The sequence below is a fragment of the Gavia stellata genome, chromosome 18, assembly GCF_030936135.1.
Source record: "Gavia stellata isolate bGavSte3 chromosome 18, bGavSte3.hap2, whole genome shotgun sequence".
In the NCBI taxonomy this organism is placed as follows: domain Eukaryota; kingdom Metazoa; phylum Chordata; class Aves; order Gaviiformes; family Gaviidae; genus Gavia; species Gavia stellata.
The window spans coordinates 16,801,435-16,827,937 of NC_082611.1; the positions used below are offsets into that span (position 1 = coordinate 16,801,435).

At 61.6% G+C, this 26,503-nt stretch overlaps 2 protein-coding genes across 4 annotated transcripts; one reads left to right on the top strand and one right to left on the bottom strand.

Annotated features, from left to right (window-relative positions):
* The first annotated feature begins 2,110 nt into the window (after window positions 1-2,110).
* PERCC1 (proline and glutamate rich with coiled coil 1) lies at window positions 2,111-4,334 on the top strand. Its single transcript, XM_059826173.1, has 2 exons — window positions 2,111-2,136; window positions 3,590-4,334. Exons 1-2 carry the CDS (start codon window positions 2,111-2,113, stop codon window positions 4,332-4,334), a joined length of 771 nt encoding a protein of 256 aa, XP_059682156.1.
* A 948-nt stretch (window positions 4,335-5,282) lies between these two features.
* On the bottom strand, window positions 5,283-26,503 carry CLCN7 (chloride voltage-gated channel 7). 3 transcript variants are annotated; one of them, XM_059826300.1, is made up of 25 exons: window positions 26,372-26,503; window positions 18,824-18,895; window positions 17,510-17,581; window positions 17,199-17,264; window positions 16,462-16,594; window positions 16,007-16,116; window positions 15,153-15,233; window positions 14,658-14,720; window positions 14,019-14,102; window positions 13,755-13,848; window positions 13,439-13,503; window positions 12,857-12,973; window positions 12,458-12,512; window positions 11,844-11,904; window positions 10,924-11,062; window positions 10,542-10,635; window positions 9,016-9,185; window positions 8,625-8,676; window positions 8,176-8,303; window positions 7,914-7,999; window positions 7,479-7,611; window positions 7,296-7,355; window positions 6,754-6,930; window positions 6,566-6,646; window positions 5,283-6,444 (listed from the first exon to the last, which is right to left on the bottom strand). In XM_059826300.1, exons 1-25 carry the CDS (start codon window positions 26,501-26,503, stop codon window positions 6,358-6,360), a joined length of 2,412 nt encoding a protein of 803 aa, XP_059682283.1. In that variant the 3' UTR covers window positions 5,283-6,357. The 3 variants fall into 3 exon arrangements, with proteins under 3 accessions (XP_059682283.1, XP_059682282.1, XP_059682284.1); XM_059826299.1 differs by having other exon boundaries at window positions 26,348-26,503; XM_059826301.1 differs by lacking the exon at window positions 18,824-18,895.

Consider the following 26,503-nt stretch of genomic DNA (forward strand, 5'->3'; position numbering starts at 1 on the left):
CGGGGGGGCCGGAGCGCGGGGCTGGCAGCGGCGGAGCGGGGCGGGGGGGCTCGGGTTGACGGGGCCCGGCAGCCGCTCCGCACTGGCGCCGAAGGGCCCCAGCCTGCGGGTGTGCGCCGGGCCGCCTGCTCCGGCCCCCCCGCCGTAGCGGGAGGCCTCCGCAGTGGCGGATGGTGAGGCCTCGGGCCGGGGGACGGGCTGGGGGCACCCACAGCACGGCTCCTCGCTGGGCGGCGGGCCCGGCCCCCATCAACAGTGCTGCCCCTGGGCTCCCCGGCACCCAGTTCCCGGGGCTGACCAGTGTGGGCCCAGTAGCCGGGCCGCAGCGGCTGCTGAGCCGTGCCGAGCCGTGCCAGGCCACGCCAAGCAGTGCCAAGCCGTGCCAAGCCGTGCCGTGCCGGGCGGGCAGGCCATGGCAGGTGACGTCAGGGAGCAGCCCGAAGGGTGCCCGTGGCTTATCAGCTCCCACCCGCCATGTTTGCCCAGCGGTGCCCAGGCAGGACGGCTGCTGCGCCGGCCCTGGCGTTGCTGGTGTGCGTGTTTGGAGAGGGGAAAGGGAGCGCGCCAGAGCCAGTGCTGGTGCCCAGCTCTGTCCCCGCAGGGTGCCCCAGGGCTGCCGGCCCGGGGAGGGCGGTGGGTGGCAGCGGTGCCCAGGCTGGCACTCTCCTCGCCAGTGCTGCACCATGCCAGGGGCTGGGGACCCCGCCTCAGCACCGGGGGACAGTTCAGGACAGGGTGCAGGGTGCTCAGCCCAGGGTGCAGGGTGCTGAGGGCAGGCAGAGTGGCAGGGAGGGCTCCAAGGGAGGAGACCAGGAGCTGCAGTCACCCCCAGAGCCGGGAGGCAGGGCAGCTCTGGAGCAGGGCTCTGGCCGTCCCCAACCCCGATGGCCAGTGTCCCACCCCCTGAGCATCGCCGGCACAGGTGGTGACAGGGTCCGGGCGCTGTGTCAGGCCCCCGCCATCCTGTGCCCTCCAGCTGTCACAGGCAGGCTGTCCTGTGTCCCCGGCTACCCTGCGTCCCCCGGTCACCCTGCATCCCCCAGCCACCTCCGGTCCCTCAGCTGTCTGTGTCCCCTGGCATGCTCTGTGCTGCACCAGACGGCCCCACCGGCACGTCCCGCTGCCAAAACAGAAATGGCACCTCTGGCCACAGCCGCCTCGGCACCCGAGCTGCTCACCATCATCACTGTCCTCAATCCCTTACACACTGCGTGGGCCGGCACAGCCACAGGCCATGGCGGAGACATGGGGCACCCCAGTGCCCCGTCCACGGTGACAATGCTGCCGTCCCGGGTGCTGTCTCTGCCTTGGAGCTGGCCCAGCCACTCTCTGTCCCCATCTCTGCACCTACAGGCACTGCCTGGCAAGAGCCACCGGCCCCATGAACCCAGCCCCACCACCCCGCAGGAGCACAGCACACTGAAGTGCCTCTCCCACCGTCCATGCCATCGGGGCTGTGTCCTGCCACCTTGAAAGGCTCCAAACCCTATCCTGGGGCTGGTCAGGGAGCCCCGCACCCACCTCGGGGTGGGGCACAAGGCTGTAGTTGGGGGGTCTGGACCTGCACGGGGGTTGCACAGCACCTGGACCTGCTCTGCTGTGCGGGGGGCTGGCACCGCAGGACCCCCCCAAAGAGGTTTTGCCCACTGCAGCCACGGTGGCAGCGCCTGTTTGCAGAGGCATCGCTCGATACGCAGTATGTTCTTCAGAAGATCCCTACTCCAGGAGTCAAAATAGCATGAAATTTAATTTTACGCCTATTTGACAAAGCTTGATTTCGCCTCCAATCAGCGGGGAGATAAGAGCCCTCGGCACAAGTGTGCGGGCAGTTTGGCAGCTGGGGCTGCCGATTTAATAGGTGAATTTACAGGAACAACACTTGAAAATCCCCTGGCTAGTGAACCATTAAGGTGAGCCCTGCCTTCCGTCCCCGCGTCCCTCCCCGCGCCGCTCTCCCGTTGCTGGGTGCTAAAGCAAACCCCAGCTCTGTTTACCGAGTCTACTATTACAATACAGCTACCAAATATTTGCCAGCCGTCAGCTCGCTGCTCCGCTATAAATACTTCAGGCCCAGGTGGAGGGACAGGAAGGGGGAGCGGCGCAGGAGCCTATGCATGGCCGGGCGGCAGCGCCAAGGTGAGTGCCGAGCTGCGGGCCTGGGCGATGCCCTCCTGCACCGGGGCGTTTCTCCGGCTGAGGGTGGCAGTGGAGCAGGCTGGCTCCATCACCGGGGCAGTCCCGCTCCCCTCTCCCCGCAGCCTGGAAGTACGCAGTGCTTCGGGAGGCTGAGCCTTCCCCCCCCGCCAAGCCCTGGGGCAGCATGGAGGCAGGACCGGGGGTCCCACGGTGGGGATGGCACAAAGAGGGATGCACGGTGACCCCAGAGATGGCAACGATGCTGTCTCAGGCTGGGTGCAGGGCCCAGCACCATGCTTGGCGTGGTAGGAGAGGACGTGTCCCCCAGGATTTGTCCTCTGCCCCAAGACCCTCTTGGGGCCACAGCTGGGGCGATGGCAGTCCCAGGCACATGGCCAGGGATGCCCTGCAGCAAGGCAGGGCTGGGGACCCCAGGACACAGGTAGCACTAACTACAGAGGGGCCTCACCCAGCTCAGCAAGACCCAGCCATGGCTGGAGCACACCAGGGGGGTGCGGGGAGGTGGCCACGTTCACCCCATCGCAGGGAAACCCGTGGGGCCGTTGTGTGGGCACGACACGGGGCTCAGCGTCTCAGGTGCTCAGCCCAGGGTGGCAGGGATGGCTCAGCCCAGGGCGGCAGGTTGCTGAACCCGGGGTGGCAGGGTGAGTGCTGAGCCCCATTCCCCTCCATGCACAGCCCCAGGGTGAAGGGGAACATCCCACTGCCCCACAGCTCTGGGGGAGTTCTCCGCTGCCCCATGGCTTATGGCTCAGGGGGATGTCCCCACTGCCCTACATCCCATGACTTGGTGGGGACATCCCTGCTGCCCCGTGTCCCACAGATCAGTGAGGACATCCCTGCTGCCCCACATGCCATGACTTGGGGATGTTCCCATTGTCCCACATCCCATGGATTTGGGCGAACATCCCCGCTGCCCCACGTCCCATGGCTCAATGGGGACGTCCCTGCTGTCCCACATCCCATGTCTTGGTGGGGACATTCCTGCTGCCCCATGTCCCATGGCTTGATGGGGATGTCCCTGTTGCCTGATGTCCCAAGGGTTCAGTTAGGATATCCCCACTTCCCCATGTCCCATGGCTTAGGGGGGGGGATGACATCCCCGCTGCCCCATGTTCCATGACTCAAGGGGTATGACCCCACTGCCCCATATCCCATGTCTTGGTGGGGACATCCCTGCTGCCCGATGTCTCATGACTCAGGGGGAATGTCTCCACTGCCCTGTATCCCATGGCTTGTTGGGGACATCCCCACTGCCCCATGTCCCACGGCTTGTGGGAGACATGCTCTCCTGCCCTGCAGCCCCACCCTGGCCACAGCGTGGCGTGACACGGTCCCTCTGTCACCCCAGGGCCAAGTGCCGCTGCAGGGTGGTGGGTCAGGGAGGGTGCTGGCGGGTGCACCACCCTCACCCCGCTGTCCCTGCCCACAGGGTGAGTCCGGGCCCCGGGGTGCCCCCGCGCGCTGACATGGCTGCGGGCGTCATCCGGCCCCTGGCCGAGCTGCGGCTACCCTCGCCCTTCCCGCATGGCCTGCTGCTGCCTGTGCGCCCTGAGCCCGACTTCCCTGACCTCTCCGAGGAGGAAGAGGAGGAGGAGGAGGAGGAGGAGGAGGAAGAGGAGGCGGTGGAGGAGAGTGTGAGGCCGGAGCTGGCCGTCCCCAGTGCCGCTGAGACCACCCTGCGGCTCCTCAAGTTTTCAGAGCTCATCAGCTGCGACATCCAGCGGTACTTCGGGCGGTGGGGCCAGGAGGAGGCTGCCGGCAGCCGTGGCGTGCCGGAGGACTGCGGCTCGCCCCGGCATGCTGAGGCCCAGCCCGAGGCTGTGGCACCGCAGGGTGGCCACGGGGCCGTGCACAGGCTGGGGCCGCTGGCCGAGCTCTTCGAGTATGGCGTGCACCGGTGCCTGCCGCCCCGGGCAGCCAGCGGCAAGACGCAGCGGCTGGAGAGGAAATATGGCCACATCACCCCCATGCACCGGAGAAAGCTGCCGCCCTCCTTCTGGAGGGAGCCAGGTCCTGGCCCCACCGGCCTCCTCCACACCGGCACCCCCGACTTCAGCGACCTCCTGGCCAACTGGACGGTGGAACCGGGGCCAGAGCTGCCGGGCACCGGGCGGGAGCTGCCACCCGAGCCAGGCCGCTTGGGGCTGGAGGCCGAGCCCTTCGTTGGGCTGTGACCACACCATGGCCCCGGGGGCCGCCGGCCCTGCCACGTGCCACCCAGTTAATGATAAACCTGGCAGCCCCAGTGCCAGTGCCGGGGCACCTGGAGCTGCTGGGTCAGAGCCGGCAATGGGACGAGCGAATAAATGACTCCCGCCAGGCGCCAGCGCATGTGGTGTCCTTTGCCACCCGCTACTGCGGTGTCCCTGCCGCCACTGACAAAGGGCCGCTGCTTGGCGTGGCCCTCGGGGGGCCACCGGCCGCCCCAGCAGCAGGAAGAGGAGGGAAGCGCGGTGCCGGCAGGAGCCAGCAGCCCGTGTTTACTCTGCGGCCCAAGTCGGTGGATCCCATCCCCTTATCTCGGCCGTGCCGGGGCAAAGGGCGACACGGGGCCTCACAAAGCACCAGGCTGCCAGCACCTAGCAGGGACCCATCACCGCCTCGGGGACCCACTGCACCCTGCAGCTCCCCTGCCCCACGGCAGTGCCGGGGAACCAGACCCACACAGGAGAGCACAGCTGACCCATGGCATGGGGAGGGCAGCTGGCCCTTCCCCACGGCCCCCAGCACCAGACCAGGCTCCCACCAGAGCCCACGGCCCCGGCGCTGTTACCAGGGCCCAGCAGAGGCATTCCCTGCTTTGTGGTGGCTCTTTGTTGGCCTTGAAAGGGAAAAGCACCCAGAAGGGGCAGCCACCCCCCCCGCCTTGAGCAATCCAGCCCTGCCAGGGGGCTGAGGAAGGTGGGGGGGCCCTGGCTCGGCTCGGCTCGGCTCAGCCCTGGGAGGCTACCAACAGACATGGTGCTGAGCCTGGACAGTGGCATGGGAGAAGCAGGGAAGCAAGAGCCAGGCAGCACGGCAATAAAAGTACAAACAGGCTTTATTTGAGCACAGTATCCCACAGTTGAAAGCCCCCCCAGGCACCAGGATGCCCCTGCCCAAGCGAGGAGGGGGCAGCAGCCGGCCCGTGGCTCCAAGCCAGGGCAGGGGGCAATGCCAAGGTGAGGGGCAATGACGGTGGGAGGGGGGGAGTTGAGGTGCCAGGGCTGGAGCCCTCCTCATCACTCAGGGGAGTGCAGGCTCTGCTCCCTCCCCCTGGCCCGATCCAGGGGCAGTGGTGGGTTTCAGGGTGCCTGGCAGGGCCCAGGCTGCTGGAAAGGGCCAGAAGAAGCTGCAGCAAGTGCAGAAACACAGCCAGGGGTGACTCTGGAGCCCAGCACGGGCGGAGGGGAGAGGCAGCAACAATGGTGCGAGGAGGGCAGGAGTGGCAGAGGGGCACACACTAGGGACACAGGCTGCAGGACCAACACTGCCCCAGAACAGGCAGCTCTCCTCTCCCCATCCCTGCCCCAAACCCCAGGGGTGTCTCCCCCTATGCGGGTTGGGGTGAGAGTGGCCGAGGGAGCCAAGAAAGAGCAAGAGGCAGCAGCTGCTGAACCATGGGAGCCCTTTTATTGCACAGCCAAGCAGGGCACGGCCCCCCGCTCCGGCTGGAGGGGCAGAGATGCAAGCGCTTGCCCCAGGGCTCAGCCCGACCTAGGCAGCAGGAGCATGGGGCAGAGGGGACGGGGCTCTGGGAGCAGGAGGGAGCCCCACCATCTCCCCTCCGCTCCCCACACAGGCCCTGCAGCAGGGGCCAGGGCAGGGCTAGGTCCCAGACAGCCCAGGCTGGGTGGATGAGGTGATGGAGGCCACACGCCGTGGCAGAGGACTGTGCGCAGCTCAGCAGGGCACTTCTGCTCCCCCTGGCACACCCCAGCCTTCACCCAACCCTCAGGGAGAGCCTATGCCAGGAGCTAACGGAGCCAAGGGTGTGTTTTGATCCCTCGGGGAAGCAGAGGAAGGGGGGAGAAGAGGAGGCAGTAGACGTGGGAAGGCAGCGACGGGCAGGAGAGCTGGGGCAGCGCGGCCGTGCCGGTGCTCTGGGCACCACGATGCCTGTACAGGCTGGCCCAGTCCTCTCCCCGCCTCCCACGAAAGGGTGTCCCCAGCTCCGAGGGGCCGGGGCACATCTCTGCTGGGCAGCACTGCCCCGCATCACGTCTGTGCCAGTGAGAGCTCCTCCAGGCCTTCCTTCCCCAGCCGGTACCTGGCAAGGTCCTTGCGGGTGACCATGCCCACCACCTGCCGGGAAAGGGACAGGGTACAGCCCCAGGCTGGCATGCAGAGCCTGGGGACAAGGGCAGCGTGTCCCCTGCCTCCTCGAGGAGGCCAGGCTGCCTGCACGCGGCGAGCAGGGACTCACCTCGTTGCGATTGTCCACAACCACCAAGTGCCGCAGTCCCAGAGCTCGGAAGAGCTTGAACACCCGTGGCAGAGATGCCTCCTACAAGGCAGAGCAGGGCTGTGTGGGCTGCGGCATCTCCACCCAGCACCCATTGCCCACCCGTGACCCCCAGGATGCTGGGGTGCGGAGGGGTCCCTGGCCATTACCTGAGGCACAGTGTAGGGCGAGGGGTTCATGAACTCGCTGAGGTCAATCATGCACTCGCGCTCATCCTGGGAGACGTGGATGGACTGGATGGGGGGGAAGCGGGGGTAGGCATCCCGAAAATCCTTCAGCTTCAGCCGCCGCTGCACCAGGCTCAGGTTGGCCCTTTCCACAAAGACCTTGGGAGGAAAGAGACCATTGGGGACCATCCCGCAGTGCCGACAGGCACCGGGGCCAGGGCAACGTGCAGGGGCCGGGAGGGAAGAGGGCAGGAGCATGGGGCAGATGGACCATCTGCAGAAGAACCGCCTGTTTCCCATTCACTCAGGCTTTGTGAGCCCAGGGGGGTGCAGGATGATGCTGGGGTAACCCCAGCACGGTATGGCCGCCCCCACCATCTCCTCGGATGAGCTGAGGGAGATGACAGGGACCCTCCGCCAGCTCCTCCTCAGCAAGGCAGGCAGCAAGGGGCCTGAGGCAGCAGTGGGACTGGGGCACCAGGGCTCAAACACAGCCCGAATGGCATCCAGGCAGCATCACCCACCTTGTGCTTCAGCAGGACGATGAGCTGGGAACGCAGGATCAAACCCCGCAGTCCTGCCACCTGCGACAGAGTACCGTGCATGAGACAGGGCTGGGAAAGGAGGGGACAAGGGTGAGGGTCCCACACCACGACCAGCCCTCGCGTGGCCCACCCTCAGCTGCATCCCCTCGCACCCAGCCCCACCTGTGTAGCGTCAGGGTTGCTCTCCACCACCGGGAAGCCATTGTGGTTGGATGAGGTGTCACTGAGGATGTCCACAACTGTGCCCACTCGCTCGATCCTCCGCAGGCAGGTGACAGGAGTGCTCATGACCTCCCTGCAGGGAGGGCTCGGTGTGAAACACAGCCCCACAGCAGCATGCCTCAAATATCCCCCCCCCCAATACACATGCCTCCACAGCCCTGATGCCTCCTCTGTCCCCAAAACCTGCCAGGGATGTGGGGAGGGAATGCACCGCAGGCCACACTCCCTGCTGGGGAAGGAGCTGGGCGGGTGGCACCAGTGGACAGAAGGCTCCTGTGACTTAAGTGTGTCACCACCTCCACTTCCAGCTCAGGCCAACAGCGTGGTCCAAAAGCTGCCACCCCGGGAGTGATGAGTGTCCCCCAGCCCACCTACCTGGCTGTGAGGGAGTGGGACGTCACTGGGGCCTCCCAGTGCAAGAAGGGCACACTCTGCAGCTGAATGTGCATGTCATAAAGCCCCTGCAACAAGAGCCGAGCCATCAGAAGCCTGGCAAGATGCCGAGGGGTACAGCCAGGCAGCAGCTCACCTCTGAGAGGGAGAACACGCTTGTCCTGGCCCCCCCGATGGCTCCCCAGCACCACCAACCCTGACCCACAGCTTCTCGCTACGTCCTGGTGAGCATACCAGCCCTCACCTCCACAAAGTAGTCTCCCACAATCTTTGCTGTCATCAGAACCAGCATGATGGGGAAGCCATAGGTGACATTGCCGGTCGCCTCCATCATGATGACCGTGAGACTCAGTGTCATCCGCACTATCCCACCTGCAAGAGACACCCAAGGGGTTTGGGGGTTTAGAAGGGAAGGGAAACACAGGGCGAGGGGACAGCAGAACACCCAAGTCCCTGAGCCTCTGCACGGCGATCCACGGCTGCCCACACAGGCAGGGGTGCCCTGGGCGAGCCCGCCCCTCGCTAGTGCCCCCGCGCTGCCTGTGCTTGGCAGGGTCGTTAGGAAGCCGACGGCCAGGCTGAGCCTCAGCTGGGGAAGAAGCTGCGCCAGGGAAGCAGAGATCACTTTTTCCCATGCCACCTTCACCCCGACATGAGCAGGAGGTGGTCAAGACTGCGCCGTGGGGAACTCACCCAGCTGTGCGGCAGCTCCCATCAGGGCGTACTTCCCGGGGTCAGCCCAGATCTGAGCACAGGAGAGAGAAGGAGCCGAGTCAGCTGCTGGCTCCAGGGTATCCAGAGATAGTGAGCAGTGCCCTGGCCCCCAAACCCCCCTCCAAAGTGGGGAGGAGTGCCTGAGGCTGCCTGCACAGCCCAGCTGCTGGCAGGGCTCCGTCAGGACATGGGAAAGCCCAGACCCAGCTCAGGATGACATCAAGTGAGGAGCCAACCCACTTCAGGCTGCTGTGCCAAGCTCTTAGCCAACTCCATGCACACTGCCTGCACATGCTGCCTGTACGGGAGGGAGGAGGGCTGAGTGCTGCAGCTCCCGCCGCCCAACACCCCTTTCCCACCAGGGACTCACTGAGCCTTTGGTGAGGTAGGACAGGGAGATGCCGAAGAGCCTCCCCCAGGCAGCGCCGATCAGCAGGGAGGGGATGAAGACCCCCGCAGACACCGTGAGGCCGTAGGTCCAGCAGGCCAGGAAGAAATACATCAGCGTGAACATGCCCAGCGTCATGGGGTTGTAGGAACCTGAGGTGGAGAGAGAACGGAGAGTCAGTGCTGGTCCCGCAGCCCAGAGGACACCGCAATGGGCTGTGGCCATGTGAAAACAGACACCACAACACACTCCCAGCAGCAAAAGCCCGTCTCATCGGGTGCACCTTCTGCCCTGGCAGCACAAGCCTTTCAAACTGTCTTTTTAAGCTGTTTCTGCCTCCTCAAGGGCCTCTCCAGCTGGCTGGTGCCATCCCAAGCCCTCCCACCCCACCGAGTCCAGTGTGTGCCTTTCCTCCATCTCGCGACCTGCGATGACCCATCTCCTCCCAGCCCCACGGTTCCCAGCCTCCCACAAGGCAGCCTGACGAACTTCAAAGCCCTGAGGGACCGCCAGTGCTGGAGGACGAGGTCGGGAGGACAGAGGTGCTGGTGAGCTGGCAGGGGTCCTACCGCCAGCTTCGGGATCAACTCAGCAGTGTAGGTCCTGCAAACCCCGTCCTGTCCTGCAGCTCCCACGACTGCTCTGGCCAGTCCCAAGCTGCCCCACGGCACGGGCTGTGCCATCACAGCGAGACCCTGCTGTCCCAAGGGCTCAGCCTACTGCTATTTTAGGATTGCTGAGCAGCTCAGTCTAGGTTAAACGAGTACTTTGCAACCTCTCCTTCACAGAGAGGTCAATGGACCGAAGCCCTGAGCCAAGGAGGACCCAGCACTGCAGGGAGTGGCCCTGAGACACAGGACGGTCATCACTTGGCTTCAGGTGGCCAAGCTGCACTCTCTGGGCTGAGGGTCTAGAAATTCGGAGCTGTCTGCTCCCTGCTCATGTGTAGCTAGGCACAAACCTCAGACCAGCAGGCAGAGGGCACGCTACCGTTACACTAGGTCCAAGGGAAACGGGAGCTGGAACCTGGGAGCCAAATTGCATTTCTCAAGCAAATCCAAACCCCAAGATCCACCTCCGCAACCTCCCAGAAGGTAAAGTCATTCTGGGGCAAGAGGCCCTGCTAATTAAGAAAACAGCCAGGGACATTTCCAGGACAGACTTCAGACAGCCTACGAGGGTCAGACATGCTCCCACACAACTCAGAAACAACAGCTTGCAAACATGCACGAACAAAACCAGGTCCTCGTCCACAGGCTCCCGAGACCACAGCCCTTTGGCTGAGCTCATAGGTGCCACCAGGCACAGCATCCATCCCTCCTCCTTCCACCACCGCAGGAAAGGAGCAGGCACAGTGCTTTGAGATGGATCCCATCGTGCCCTCATGGGGCCGTGCTGATCATCCCCCTGCCTTGTCCTACGAGCGGCCAGGGAAGAGATCGGCCACCTTGCGCAAGCCCAGCTCCGCTCTGCTCATGTTCAAGGACCTGCTTGCTGGATGCACAGACCTGGAGGGTCATGGAAGAGGTTGACGACGCTCTTCTCAGGTGTGTTGAAGAAGGCAGTGGCCATGGAGTTGTACTCACCATCAGCACAGAAAAGCTGATGGGGGAAGAAAAGAGAGAATTAGGAGTGGCAGATCCGGGCTGCCCTGCGGCAGGGAAGGCTGCCAGGCTCAGGAGAACGTCTGCCAGCAAGGAGGCAGCTCTGGGCAGCGGGCACACCATCACCACGCTTGGCTCTCCAGCTGTGCCTGCAGTAGAGGGCATTGACTGTGAGGTCCAGTGCCACAAAACCCAGCAGGGTCTTGTCTCCCTGCTCAGCCCTCAGCCTCTGCTCAGGCTCAACGTGCTCCCTGCCCTGGGAGGCTGGTTGTCCAGCATCTCCTACCTGCAGGGGATATGCCACCGTGCTCCCTTGGATGGGCTGGCAGTCTCTCGAGCAGTAAATCATGACGAACCCCACAGTCGCCGTCACTGCTGCCACCAGCATGGCCTCGACCACCTGGAGGCAGGGCCGGTGGATGTACCTGCAAAGGGAGCAGAGGAGTGAGTGTGGCACCCAGGGGTGTGGGCAGGATCACCTGCAGCCTGGCTTGGCATGTCACATCGGGCATACGGACAGGCTGGCTGCCTCTGCTCCCTTCCCAGACCCTGCCAGGCTGTCCTGCGCTCTGTCCTCTGGCAAAGCTGTCGTGGGGACCTGGGCCAGGAGGCCAGCGGCAAGAGCAGCTCTGCCCAGCCAGCTCCAGCAGACCTGCCTGCCTCCCCCGCATGGAGCCGGGCACAGCTCCCTTGGAAAGGTTGGAGTGACCTGGCTGGGGGGACAGTGCAGAGCCAAGCCCAGAAAGCCATGACCCTGGAAGCTGATGAAGGCCCCTCACCACTCCACTGCCACATGTCATCCCTCTCTAAGCCCACGAGGCCAGTCCCAGCGTTTGAAAAGCTGGTGACCAGTATTGGCTGCGCCAGACTGGGCTCAAATGGCTTTAGCAGCTCTCTCCATTCCCTCGTTACTCTCAAACATGTACCAGCCAGGTCTGCACAGTGTTTGCACTTCTTTGGGCCCTCAAGTCACTGAAGGGAAATACTTAGCAGGGTCAGAGCAACAGTGGGGTGCTGTGGGTCACAGCCTCGACCACAGGCAGCAAGAGGCACGTGGCATCTTTGCCTCCCAGCTTCCAGGGGCTGCTGTTGCTCACATTAAGTGCGAGATTACAGCCTTGCTCTGGCTGGGAATGCCGCTTCAAGGGAGCGCAGAAGGCACCAACCAACCCATGTCAATCACCTGAGTTACCTTTGAGCTCTTACCTGATCCGGAACATCGTTAACCAGTAATTGAGGGCATTGAACAGGGCTCCGAGGATCCCACCTGCAAATGCAAAAGAGGAAAAGCTCAGCACACAGGCCCCAGGCTCTCCTACGGCTGCCCGGGACACAAGGAACCTGTGAAGCTCAGGGAGACATCAACAACCCACCCAGCGTGACCAGCAGCCCCAGGACATGTGGACGCTGTCCCTGCAGACAGCCAGGACCTGACACCAAGAGGAGCCCGGCACCAGCAGCAGGGTGGCCAGAAGCCAGTGTCACAGCGCTGGCACCAGGCAGGCGAGGGACAGGCCAGCTCCGCGGGGATAAGGGCAGCTCATCTGAAAGCAAGGGGCTGCCCACGACTGCGATGCACTGACCCCACTCAATGACTTTGCAGTACATGGATTAGAGGGGCTCGCCTTTGCTACAAGGGTAAGGGTTGGGTCAGGATGCAGCTCTCAACCCTGTGTAAGCCCCACAAGCAGCCTCTGCTCCAGAGTTTAATGGATTTCCCATTCTCCCCCAGAAATTGGATCCCAAAGCTTTTTAGATCCAGACAGAGAACAGAGGAAATTATTCAGACTAATCAAATTGAAAGAGCAGCACTCTCTTACCAACCACTCCCATAAAGATGAAGATAGGAATTTCCTGGATCGTGTATCCCATTTTCTGCAAGCAAGAAAGAAACGGATTTCAGATCTCCTGGCCCATCTGTAGCCCCACAACCGGTCACTGTCTGCTGGAACAGCACAAGCCTGCACCAGCCAGTGGCTCCCAGAGCTGCCCCAGTCTCCCCCGGACACCCCACAGCCCCCAGATCCAGCAGTGGCTGCAGAAAAGCCTTCTGCTGAGGTCGGTGGAGCCGGGACCTGGCCAGACCCCACAGCCTGCTAGGGCAGAGCCTGCCTCAGCCCCTGGGTAATGTTTTAAGACAGACTGGTGGCCCCAAGCTGTCGTGGGCTGCTTCTAACCCCCCGCAGCAGAGCCCTACACGGGGAACATCTGTGCTATACCTCATTATCAAACCTGCCGAAGTTGATGAGCCCAGGGCTAGAGAGATCCCAAGCATTGCCGTGGTAAACACTCAGGACAGAGTTCAGAGTGAACGTAGAGATCATGGAGGCAAAAAACTGGAAGGAGATGCAGCCCAGAGTCACTACCAGAAGCCTCCAGTCCCACTCCCTCACCGTGTGCCCCCCACACTACCCTGAACCGCCCCTCTGAGGCCCTTGGGTAGGGCTTGGTACCCACAGTGTGGTGGGGACAAGAGGCCACATTCACTGTGGCAGCACTCTGGGCAGCTTGTACTGACCAGGGGCTTGCTCCTCCTTTTGCCTCTCGTTGCCCTGGGGCACAGCCCAAGACAGCTCCCTTGGAAAGGAGCTGGCAGCAAGATGGAGCTCAGCCAGGTCCAAATTCAGCCCCTGAGGACCAGGGCACAGAAGGGGAGCTGGGATGCTGTTCCCTGGGATGCGTTACACATGGCTGCCCAGCTAGGGCAGGGATGGCAGAAGGCCTCGGGCATTGGGAAAAGGCAATGCCTCACACCGGAGCTGGCAACCCTCGATTTACTGCTCCTGCTTTCCAGCACTTACAATTCTCCATGTCAGGAACTGGTTCCAGAAGGAAGCCCCTTCCTCCAAGCTGAAGAGGACACCTCCTGCAAATGCAAGACACAAACACCTTCACAAGAGGCACGTGCCACAGACCCTTGGCTCGCAGCACCAGCCGAGGCACCCAAATTCATCCCAGCTCATGTGCCCCACACTGCCCCACATCTCACAGGCTCCAGTGAAGGGACCAGCAAGCCCACCAAGCCATCAGTGATGTACTGATCACAGTGAGGCCCCTCCACTGCCCTCCTCCATCCCAGAGAGGCAACATTTGGGATCTGAAACGGATGACACGTACCCACGGGGGCACCAAATGCAGCTGAGACACCAGCAGCGGCTCCAGCTGAGACAAAGTCCCTCTTTTCTGTGTCTCTGCGGAAGTACTCAAAGATCTGAAACACCGAAGCGAAGGCAGGTTTAGGGCTGGCCACAGGCATGAGTTTAGGGGACACACAGAGTATGCCATATATGACCCCAAGCCAGCAGCATGACTGCGAGGAACAGCCCAGTTTGGGCACAGGAGGGGCACCTGCAGCACAGCCCCTCGGCCCTCAACACCAACCTTAAAGTCTCGCTTTAAAGACGTGGATCTTCCCTGGGAGATCCCGGCAGCAATCACTGCTCCAGAGTGAATCATGGGTCCTTCCTATGGGCAGGAGAGGAGAGTCAGATCGGAGAAGGAAGAACCCCAGGGATAGTCAGGGACAGTTGAATGCTGCTCACTGGGTTGCAGCCCTGAAGCAGCTAGCTCGGAGGATTTCCTCCCTTAAATCCTCATTCCAGCAAGTGCCTCCCGTGGCCACCTCCTGTTCCCACCAGTGCTCCCTCCAGCCAAGGGGACAGGGGCTTCCCTTGCCTGCCTTCGACCCTAGCATCCTAGAAAGGTCCCAACAGGGCACCCAGGTCTCCACCAGCTAACATTTGCAGGGACAACCACCCATGGACGTAGGCTGCTGCTCTCCTGCCCTCAGCCGAGCCACACACAGGCTTGCTTGGTGGCACCACGTACCCTGGGGGCTCCCCGAGCCTGGCCATGCCGCAGTTACCTTGGCCAGCAGACCAGGGAATAAAACTGGGAAGTCACTGCAGGGCCCCCAGCACCCCGTCCCCAGCGCAGGGCTCGTGGCGGGCTGCAGCACGTGTGCCAGCAGCGGGTAACAACATGCCAGCAGCATGCCAGAGAGCGCTTCGTGCACATCACCTTCCCAACGGCCAGGCCACCGACCACCGAGAGGATGACCCCGCAGACTTTGATCACCAGGGTCTGCAAAACAGAGACGACAGGCACAGCATGTCACACAGGTGGCATGAGGAACACGACCGTGGCAGCCGTGGGGGACACAGACCCAGCCAGCCACGGGGTCAGGAGCCAGTGACCCCAGGGAACTTGTGATTCTCAGTCCCCCGTCATGGCAACAGGGTTGGCCAACTTTCTTCTTGGCCAGAGCAAAAACTTACTCAAAGCTGCTCTTCCCAGCTCCAGCTGCCAATCCCAGGGCAGAAGGTTTAACCACCCAACACTGAGGGGAACAGCTACGGAGCCAGGCAGCGCAGGCCAGGAGCTCCTGCCAGCTCCTCCTCTGCCACAGCGCAGGCAGGGACCACCCCAGGAGGACACAACGTGCCCGGGCCAGCCCGGCGGAGGGGGCTCCATGGTGGGTAGAAGGCACGCATCCCACCACCTCCCACTTCCTACCTTGAGGCGGACAACGTGTGGTATCTTCACGCCGTTGAGATAGCATTTGATCTGGGGAATGCCGCTGCCAGCTGCGACGGGCTGCGGGGAGCAGGGAGAGCATGAGTGGCTGCCACGTACAGGATGGGGACACGCTGGCCACCTTACCCCTGTCTCTCAGCACAGGGCACACCAAGCACACCCTTGGGGAGGCTCAGGGATGAGGCCAAAGCCTATCTACAGGCTCTGGAGGTGGGTTTGAGGGAGGCACCCACTGCGCCTAAGGGCAAATGTGCCAGGGAGAAGGAGCTGGCTGGGTTCTTGGGGGACACTAGGGTGTTCCCACCACCGTGCCATGGCAAGAGGCCCTGTGCTGCAGAAGGCTCACACTTGGTGGCCAGGGAGAGCAAGGGTAAAGTCACAAGGAAGACACTGCTGACTCAGAGTGGCCCATAGGGAGCCATTGCCCCCTCCCAGCCTCTGGCTTGTCCTCCAGAGTGTGTTCCCAAGGCAGCTGACCAGCCTGCTCTGTGCCAGCACTCACATATGCCCAACGTGGAGAGGCCAAGCCGGGGCCAAGGTTTGCGAGAGCTGCGCCTGCGCCCAAGGCTGGAGCACACCCTCTGCCCCAGGCTGCCGGGGCTGCCCGCGAAGGGCAGCACGTCCCATCAGTCTGACAGCCCCAGAGAAACTCGACAGCACAGCTGGAGCCAACGCCGAGGAACTGGGGCTACCAAGAGCCAATTTGGCAGAAATACATTTGCTATTACACAAATTTGCGTGCTTTCTGGAGACATGATCCTGCTTTCCCCATGTAAAGAGCCGGGGCAGAAGGCACAGGGATACCCCAAGCCAGACCAGTTCCAAACTCTTACCTCTATGAAAGCAACGATCACAGAACCCACCATCACCACGCTGGCGTTCAGGGTGGCCCAGAGTAACAGGGAGAAAGACAGGCCCCCTTTCTCCGTGAACTTGTCGATGTCTGGGGAAGCAGCTCAAGGAAAGGCCAGTATCGGTTGGGTACCATCCCTCCCACCGCAATAGCGCGCGGCTAAAATGCTTCTTGGGCTGCAGCAGCGCAGCAGATCCTGTGCACTGAGGGCAGCCAAGGTTGCTGCCAGGAGCATCCTCCGTTACGGCAGTGCCCAGCCACAGCTCAGCCCCACAGAGCAGGCGGCACTTGGCAGCACCTTTGGCAGCAGGGTCTGTGCTGCCAAACCCAGGCGAGGAAGCGCTGCCCTCTCCCCCGGCACCCCTCTCACACTACCAGGAGCAGAGAACCCGCAGCTCCCGGCTGGCCGGCAGCCACGGCTCCATGGGAGGATACTGCCCTTCACCACCCGGTACTTCAGCCCAGCCAGGTTCTCCACCACAATGTCAATGAAGCAGGCGACGAGGCCGGTGAGGATGCCAATCATGGCACAGATTACCCAGCGCTTGATCTCCACCGTCCGGAAAGCCTGAGGGACGGACACCCGTCAGACCCTGCTGCCAGCCAGCCTGGCCCTCACCAGCGTTGGGGGGACTCCAGCCAGCCTGGCCACCTTCCCCAACACAGCCCTAAGCCTGAGCAGCTCTGAGGAGAGCTGCCCAGGAAAAAATGATGCTGGCTGACCCAGGATTGCAAAGCCTGACCACAATTAACTTATTTTAAGCCAGTGCCTTTGCCCCGCTGTGGGATCCCTAATAGCAGACGTGCTTTTCCAGCTTGTCTGCCTCTGTCAGGTCCCTCCTCTTGGGCTTCTAGCTGTGGCACTGCCTCCCAAAGCCCCAGGGCAGATGCTTCACGTGGCTCCAGAAGTCCCTGTGCTCCAGGACCTGCCTGTCCAGCAATGCCACCACGTGCACCCAAGCTAGCTCCCATTCAAACCATCCTATGCCGGGTCCTTGCTCCTGAGGTTTTACGGCTCATCACAAGCTGCTCAGTGCCATGGTTCCAGTGCTGCTTTGAGCACAACCTCCCCCGGCACAGAGAAGCCCCCCAGCAGCCAGGCAGGAGGAACAGCTTCCCTGGGCTATCCCAGCTGCGGGAATGGTGGGCAGCCAGGTCACAGCAAGACTCACCGTGTGGTTTATCCTCCTCTCCTCCTCCAGGAACAGCTGGTTTTCGCTGTTGTCATAGTCCAGGCTCTAGTTCAGGAAAGGGAGATGCTGTTACTGTCTAGCGCAGGGGAAGAGACACCCATGGTGCTGGGGAGGGCTGCTCTCAGACCCTCACCCCCGCCCCTCCACACCCCTGCATCATTTTTCTCCCTCGATCCCACTCCTTCCCTGCTTAAACCCCCCTAGCTGGGCAGCCACGAGCCCTCGCCCCACATACTTCACCTGCTGCATCCCAGAGGGCAGAACCGAGACGAGGGGAGATGGGCACTTACCTCATACTTGAGCGACAGAAGCTTCTCGTTGTGGGGGATCTCATTGGGATGCTGCCGAGGGAGCTCCGTCTCCTGCGGGACATGACACACAAGTTAGGATGGCCGGGTCTGAGCCCAACTCTCCCCTCCGGTACATAACTGCTGATTTAACACTAGTTTTTATGCTCAGGAGAGGCAGGGAGGAGCGCAGACTGCCAGCTGCCTGGCGGGCCGGGATCTGGGATGATTTTCCACCAGTTGGTGGATGTATGGGATTTAAGGCAGCTGGAACAGGCTGTCAGGCGTGCACCCTCACCCACTGCCTCTCCACCCCCGGGCAGGACAGTTCCCCAGGAGCAGGCAGAGGGTTTGCCCAGCCGGGAACCACACTGCCATGTTGATCCGGCGCTGCCTCCGAGTGGCTCCGTGCTCCGGTGGAAGGCAATCTTTCACCTCAGCAGGAAATTCCTTCGGCCGAAAGCAAGGAGCTATTTCAAGCAGGCCCACGTTTTTGGGCAGAAACCAAGTTCTGTTTCCCAAACGCCTTTGACCGTGCAAGCTGTTCCCAGATCCGAATTAGGGCATTTACCGAGAATGCCAGAAGGGCGCCCGAGGCAGCAGCACCCCGCACCCTTCCTACATTATAGCTACCGCCAAAGCAGGTCCAGCCTGTCCTCCAAGGCACCGGATTAAGACATATTCCTTCCCATTTAAGAATTCCACAATAAATATATTTAGCAAAAAGGTCATCTTCTCGTTTGCTCTTCCTACAGCTCTGGAGCTGAGGCAGCAGTCTCTGGGGAAAAAAACCTTTTCAGGTGTGCATGGTGGAGGTGGAATAACCTGAAACCTGAGAGTTTTTGCAAGATGCCCCCTCTGCCACTAGCGCTGTCCCCAGGGCTGAGACGTCTGCCCCCAGCTGCTGTCACACCACAAGTCCCCTCCCCTGCCTTCACGCCGAACTGGGGAGCAGACAAGAGAATCAGCTTTAAGGAGCTCTCATGGCAACAAGGAAGAAATCCCTTCCCATCCCACCCGCTTGTGCATTTGCTCCCGCGGGAGGAAGGTCCCTGTGCCGGTGGCCTGGTGCCCAGAGAGGTGCAGGGGACCGCGACGTCCTTGGGCCAGTGCCACAGCTAAGGGGAAGCAGCGAGGGTCGAGGCACAGCGGCAGGCAGCTGCCCACACCACGAAGGTCACCCAGCCCAGGAGGAAGCACCGGAACCCTTGTGGGACAAGCGGGATGTGAGGGGGGGAACAAAAGCAGCCGTTAGTGCTGTTAGTGGCAGAAGGGAAGGGGTCTCAGTAACGGTGGGCCCCTTTCTGTGCCACTCACCAGCTCACGGACATCCTCATTGAGGTCCACATTGCTCAGCTGCCCGATGCGCAGGAAGGAGGAAGGAGTGAGCTGGAGAGAGAAGGGAAAATGGGGTCAATTCCTGAATGTTCTGCAAGCCTCGGCAGAAGGAAGGAGCAGGCGTGCAGGTGCTCGTGCCCCCCTCGCCGAGCTCTGCCTGTCTGCCCACCACCAGAGCCCCCTGAAGCGCAGCACCCGCAGAGGACTGCTCTCAGAGGACACGCTGAGGAGGTGGGACCCCCCACCCCAGAGGGAGCACGAGGCAGCAGCATTCTGCCAAGGTTTGGGCGAGCTGCTCCAACCCGTTAGCTGGCAGAGCCAGCTCACCCGCGGAAGGTGCCAGCCAGCAGCGGCTCAGTCGGGGCTGGCAGCCGGCAGCCCCCGAGAGCTGGCAAGGGTCACCAACAGCCTCTGGCCAACGAATGTGGTACCCCAACGTAGCAGCCATGCAGCCAGCAAACCTGTGCTGAGCAGCCTGTTCCATGCTCCCCCGGAGCTGGGGAAGGACAGACCCCCATGAACAGAAAGCGCCATCTCGACAGTGACAGTCCCACCAGGACGTGCCGGGGCCACCCCTCAGCTCACGCGCCCAGACAGCAATAAGGGACAGCTGAGGGCACATTCGGGGCAATAAAGGACGGCTGAGGGCACATTCAGCTCTGCCATCTACTCCACGGGAGTGGTTCCCAGCCAGGGAGATGAGCACATCGGCATGTTCATCTCCCTCCGAGCAGCCGGGACCAGAGCAACGGCCGAGCCGGCTGCCAGCCAGTGCACACAAGAGGAAGCAGGGGACATTGCTCCCACACAGTCTTGGGGACACCAGCGCCTCTCCGAGCTCACCCCAGCGCAATGCTGGGAAGGAGCATTTGCATCTCCCTCTGGGGAGCAGGTTCTCCTTTTGCTAGTGACCACTCGGGCTTGTTACTGGCAGCACAATTGTGTAACACAGGAGTTTTTGGACTATTTGGGGCACTTCTCGTCTCCTGGTCGACGCAGGGTTTGGGCGGCAGCCAAGCCAGCCTCCGGCTGGGCAGGGCTGCAAGGGAACCCGGCAGAAGCAGGCAAGCTGCTGTCACCCCTCTGCCGTTGTGAAACACAGGGATGCACACGGGTGTGAGCAGCATGGTCACTAAGCACAGCCCAAACACCATTTCTCAATGTTAAGATCTTCCCTTCGAGAGCCTCACCCCTCCCTAGCCGCCAGGCTAAAGGACTGGAGAATAAAAGAGGGATGGAGAACAACAGCGGGACCCTGGCACGTCGGTCCCTCTCTGCCGGCAAGCTGGCAGATCCCAGATTGAGCCCCTGCTGCTCTAATCCCCACCGATCCCGCCCGGAACATGCAGGCCAGAGCAGCCGGGAGTCACGCACATCACTGTGGATGAAGAATATCCCTTTGTGTTTGCAGCCTGACCTATTTTCCAATTTCTCTGTCCGCTCCATGTTCTCATTCACTCCCTGACCTGCAGGCGGGTTTTGCCCCAGCTTCTCAAACCCTCTTTGGTGCCCTTTTGTCTCCAGCAGCCTGAGCCCACAGGAGGGGCTGAGCACACAGTGCTCCATGCAGCCGTTTTCCAACAGCGGTTTGGCGAGACCAGTCCGGGCTTTGGTTCTGGTCTATGACAGCTCCACAAACCCCATGGAAAGGATCCAGGTGGACCCTTTCCCGGCAGTCAGCAGACCACCACAGGCTCCTACGAGCCGGGCGCCCCAAAGCTGTCACTTCTGTGGGGGAACGCGGATGGGAACTTACGCGGAGTCACGAGCTGGAGGCAGGAACTGCCCGTCTCAGTGCCCGCTGGTGCCCAGCTGCTCTGGTGGCAGGCGGAGGTCCCTCAGCCAGGCTCCCACTGTCCTGGCAAGGGGGGAAAGACACGGTCCTCACCCCGAAACCCTGGGAGGGACAAAGCTGAGACCTTGCAAGGGAACCCACCTCCACCTGGCTTCAGGAAGCACAAAGATTTAAGGCTCCCGTTAGATGCCACGTGTCCAAGGCAAGATCACGGCAACGAGATGGGAACGGTCACTTATGCTATGTCCCCTGCTCACGCCTGGGCTCAGACCTCAGACCTTTGGGGAAATTCTTCTGCTAGCCACGGGGGTCCGCAGAAAGACCAAACGTGGCTGAAGGAGTGACACCCCCCCATACCCCTTCCCTAAGGATCAAGTGGCCTGGGCATGGCAGCTCCGCTCCCAAAGGATTAGGCAGCAGCAGGACCCAAGCACAGATGAAGGGAAAGGAGCTGCAGCTGAACCCGAACTTTGTTAGACAAGCAGCATGTTTTTAATATGTCCTGCCGCTCCCCCTAAGTCCTGGCATCCCTCCAGCATCCAGGTGGGCTGAGCCGCTCTGCAAGCGGAGAGCTGGCTCCCGTCTCGCCCGGCATGGGGATCACACGCCGGTAGGACAGGAAAAAGCTACTGCCATCAGCACCTGACTTTTGTAAGAGAGACAAGGGGGATTCAGGCAGCCAGGAGCCAAGACAGAAGGTTATTTGTGCACGGCCCAAAGATTCCCAGAGCACATGGCCAGCGCTACCCTCCTTTGGATGTTTTTCAAACTCGGGCCAAGACAGCTGCTGATCCTTGGTACATATGATGTTGGTGTGACTGTGGTACGATTATCTCCGCAAAACAATACATACCGTTGCCAAAACCCAGAGGACGCAGACGGGTTAACAGCTCTCCTGTCCCAGGAGAGGCTCTCAGGCCAGCTGAGCCTCCGACAGCGGCCCACGAACAGCAACGGCACTCGGCACTCGCCCTGTTTGGGTGGTAAAGCTGATTCCTTACCCATTTTCAGCTCTGCAAAGAGATGTCTGGAGGCTTGATCTGGACCAAAACTGCTTAACATCTTTGTCAGCGGGGCAGTTCGTATGCTGGTGGGCAGGGCTGCTCCTCAGAGGGACCTCACCAGGCTGCAGGGAAGCCCCCGAAGTTCAATAGAGGCAAATACAAAGCCCTGCGCCTGGGATGGACATGCCCCAGGGGTGAGAAAGCAGCTTTGCTGACAAAGCCTTGCAGTGAGCTGGTGGACGAGTTGAAGAGCAGTCCGTGGCACTGACCTGCAGTGGAGGTGGTCAACCACCTCCTGGGTGGTGCAAGACCCCAGCCAGGAGGTCCAGAGAAGGGATCTCACGCCTCCGCCTGGCACCTGCGATAGCACACATGGGATCCGGCGTCTAGTTTGGGCTCCCCGGGACAAGAAAGGCAGGGAGACACAGGAGCGAGTCCAGCAAGACAGTCAGGGGCTGGAGCATGTGGTAAGAGGTATGAGGAGAAGCTGGTGCTTCTCAGGGAGATCTTGCCATCTCCGGACACCTAACAAGAGGTTACAGAGAAGACGGAGCCAGAGTTTCCTCGAAGCTTTGCATTGATGGGACAAGAAGGAGTGGACAAGCTGCAGCAAGGGAACTTCTGCTTAGATATCGGAGACAAACGTTCACCCCGAGGGTGGCGACACACTGAACCTGGGGCCAGAGAGGGTACAGAGTCTCTGTCCTTGAAGATACCCAAATCTCCACTGGACGTGGCCCTGAGTGACCTGGTCTGAGGGATCTGCTCTTAGCAGGGACCGGGCTAGAGACCTCCTGAGGCCCCTTCCCCCGGTTCATCATGCTGCTGCCCACTCCAGCACTGCTCTGAGAGCAAATTCGGGATCAATCTCAACAGGAAAAAAATCTGGCAGAAGATCTCAACCACCACCTTCTACTCAGGCCCCGAAAGGATCATCTCCAAGGTAGGGCAGCGGCAGCTGAATGCAGACACCAGCACCAGCCCAGAGCATCGCAGGTCGGGGTGGGAGACAGCAGCACTGCTGCCAGCGTCCCCGTTTGGCAAAGGTGACAAGAAGCCACGCTGCTATACGTGATGCCACAGCAGTGTTTTACCTCCACGCAGAGCAGTCAAAGAGCAATCCCTGTTTGTGAGTAGTAGAACAACTTCAGTCAGGGCTAAAACGCCGCAGAACCAACGTGGGCTGTGTGCACAGCGACTTCGCAGTGCCTCCCAAACGTCACTCTGAAGAACCGTAAAGAGGGAGCGTCTGAATCTGCTCCACAGCCCATTTCCACCGGGACAAGCCAGCGAGGCCGCTCCCTGCAGAACATCACCCACCCCCAGCGACCACCGCCTGGCACAAAGTCACCCCCCGTACGCTGCCCCTTATCACCATCCTGCTGCTCACTAACGAACTGGAAGCACGTGGCTTTCTGTTATCAATGAGATAAAGCGCGGCACAGACCGCATCAGGAGCCCACAGCAGTATTGCAGGAAGCAGCGGGAGGGAACGAAGAGGATTTCCAGCCCCCAGGTCCCTCTTGGCCCCAGCGCGCTCTGCCCAGGAGCCCCCGGTACCTGCTTGGGTGGGCAGGACGGCTTCAGGCTGCATCACCATCACCGGCTGGGTCACCGGCAGGAGAAGCCCCGTCACCGGCTGTGGCAGCGTATGGGGGAAATGAGCTGCAGGGCTTTTGAAATCCCCCTCCTCTGACACACAACCACAGCTGCAATGGGCTTCAAACCAACACAGCCATCATCCCCGAAATGCACCACACCAGGAGAGAATGAGGCTCCTCACCTCCAGGCCCATAAGGGGGGAGAAAACATCCGGACTCTCCCCGTGGCATCACCACTGGGCTACAATTTTGCTTCCAGCCTCCCACTGCCACTCCAGGGCACAGCTGCTCCTTGCCTCTCACCTGCATGGGGCCGGGAGATCCCATTATTTTCCTGACCCACCCGCCTTCCTCCGGGCACCTTGTCCCACGTGTCCCCTCTGCAGAGGAGCAGCGCAAAGTGAAAACACCGCTGTGGTCCCCAACAGTGCGAGCACCCAGCAGAAGGGACTGGACTGGCTAAAACCCCTCTGCTTGAGGAAGCTCCTGCTACCACCCGAGGACAGCGGCTTTCTGAGGAGGCCAGCTCCAGGCTCCTGGCAGCGGGCAGGCAGGGACAGGCAGCCTCTCTGCCGGTACCCAGGGGACACGCAACCTGCAGCCCATCCGCCAGGAATCAGGGCTCACCCAGTAGACTCCTCTTTTTCTCCCTCCCCCCGCCCAGATTTCTGATTGCAGCAAGCACGGCAGCCTTAGCAAAGGAGAACTGTTCTTTTTCGAAAAATGCGTAACGATGGAAATTGGCTGCTCTTACTAAAATTGTTGTCCACCCACTTTGCAGCCTGAGAACCGACACGCACGGCTCGAGAACGCGGGAAAGGGGCAGCCGACGGCAGGCGTGATGCTCAGGCACACAGGCAGCCTCTCGCTTCTTGATATACTCGAGGCACTAGAAAGTCCTAGTGAGAGGATGAAGGCTCAGTCAGCTCTGAAGCAGCGCTCAGCTGGCTCAAAAACCAGCGGAGACCTCAGGCACAGCCCTGTAGCATCCCCCTCTACAGTCACAGCCGTGTTCATCCAGTCCCTCCTCACCTCCTGCCCAGAAGCACTCGATCTCGGTCCCTCGCAGTCAGCCGGGGAACTATAGACCTGCGTTTCCTTTTGTCACTTTAAGATCACTTTCATTTCCATTAAACAAGCACATGAGAAAGGAAGAAGCTCCACTGGGGACATTTTTATTGTATTACCACAACCCAAGTTTAAGTCTCCTGTAAGCTAAGCAGCTCCCATCTCTCTTTGTTTCTCTGCCAAAGCTGTCCTGCCTTCCTGCTTCCATTTATACGACATCTAGGTCAAAGGACTGTCCGAGGGAGAGAAGCAGCTGCCCTATATCAAAAAGCGACCCCAGCACTAGGGTGACAACCCAGCCACCACTGCCAGGAGCACGTGTGGTCCGGGCAGCCGTGAGTTCGGAGCTCCGACAAGGTACTCGCTCTCCTCCTGTGCTAAGGAAAACACCACGTAGCGCCTTGTCACCAGCTGGGACCTGAGCTGTCCGTGCTGTGAAGGGACGCGGTGCCAATAAATCAGATCGGCAGGGCCGGGTCTCCCCCACCAACTGCCCCTGCTGTAGGGGGGCTCAAGCATTTCTTCCAAGCCACCAAGAAAACCCTTTCCTAACTGATCCGCAGCCACAAGATCTGGTTAATCCCTATTTTAACACCCTTCAGACCTGCAGAATTCACCACGTGGTCTTTAAAGACAACCCATGCTGTAAATACACAGGGTCTTGTTGTACCAGCTAGGAAGATTATTTTCATTTTCACACCAAAACAGCTGCAATGGCACAGGCAACTCCTTCCAGCCGCTGCACCCTGCTCCCGCAGCGCCACACTAGGCACTTCCAGCCTAACAAACCCTGTATTTCCCTCTAATTAGTGTGCTGTTCTGACTTGCCCAGGAGCAGAGCTGCACGGAATCGCGCTCGGCAAGACGTCCATGCCAACAGCTGCCAAAGGCTGGCACCACTCTTCCCTGTCTAAGCTCGAGTCACCCAGCAAACTCTTCATAGGAAATTTAAGGATGTCACCCGGAGGCAGCCCCAATCCCACCCGGCGCTGGCACAGAAGCACCCCATGGACCCAGCCTGACATCCCGCCCAGACCACAGCCCTCGCCCGGCACGGCCCACCCAGTCACAACTTCGCTCTGTAACAGGCGGCGAGTGCCTCGGCCAGAGCCACGGCATGCTTCAGTTAACTGCACCACATGTGGAGGAGAGACTGCTAGGCAGACTGCCCGAGTAATAGCCTCCAGGTACACTGGAGACAAGTTTCTCTTCAGTTAATTACCCAAAATTAATTTGCAAGAAGGAATTGGCCTCCCTGTGTTTGTAACACGGCCCACCCCAGACTTGCCAGAGCAGTTCCGTACGTACGGCACGACGTTCATCACCACACCAGCGTTAGGTGCTCTTGTGTTTGAGCCCGACCCGTTGGTTTGGGCGGCAGCAGCAGCAGCGTGCCGGGCAAGAGGCTCTCAGAGAGGGATGTTTTTAGAAGAAACGAAGCGGGCAGCCCCGGCGGGCAGGAGCAGGTCCCTGCTCAGCACCAGGTCCTCCTGGCAGGGACCGTCTCGGCCGCACCCATGGCTGAGGAGTGGGCAGAAGCCGGCCCCGCAGAGCTGTGGCGGGGTCCTGGTGGGGCCCCAGCATCGCTGTGCGCCAGCACCTCGTGACGGGAGCCGGCCGTGGCGGGGCTGCCCCGCTGCACGGCGGGAGCTGGGCACTGAGTCAGTCCCCACACTCCATTTTTTCCCCACGCTCAGTTTTTCCCCCATGAGTGACCCGAGGGCCCCGTGCCCTGGCCGTGGCTCCCTCCCGGCTTCTCCCCGCGCCGGGCCCTGCCGGGTTCTGCTTTCCCCAGCTTAGGGGAGCCCGGAGGGGCCCCGGCCTCCCCCCGGGGCTGCTGAGGGAGCAGAGCCCCGGCACCCCTTGGCTCCCTGCGGGCAGCCCCTGCCCAGCCCCGGGGCAACGAACGCGGTTAAACGCTACAAGGGAAGGGCACGCGCACACGACCCCAATCACCGGCCTCAGCCGCTCTCCGGCGGCCACTCGGCGCAGGGAGGCCCGGGACGGGGCAGATCCCCCCGCGGTGCACCGGTACACCCCTCCCGGTGCCGGTACCCACCTGCCGGGCGCCACCCGCCGCCCCGGGGCCGGTGCCGTTGAGCAGCGGGGTGGTCTCGCCCGCGCGACCGTCCTCGTCCTCGTCGTCGCGGTCACGGCCGGACCAGGACACCTTCTTGGCGACGTTGGCCAT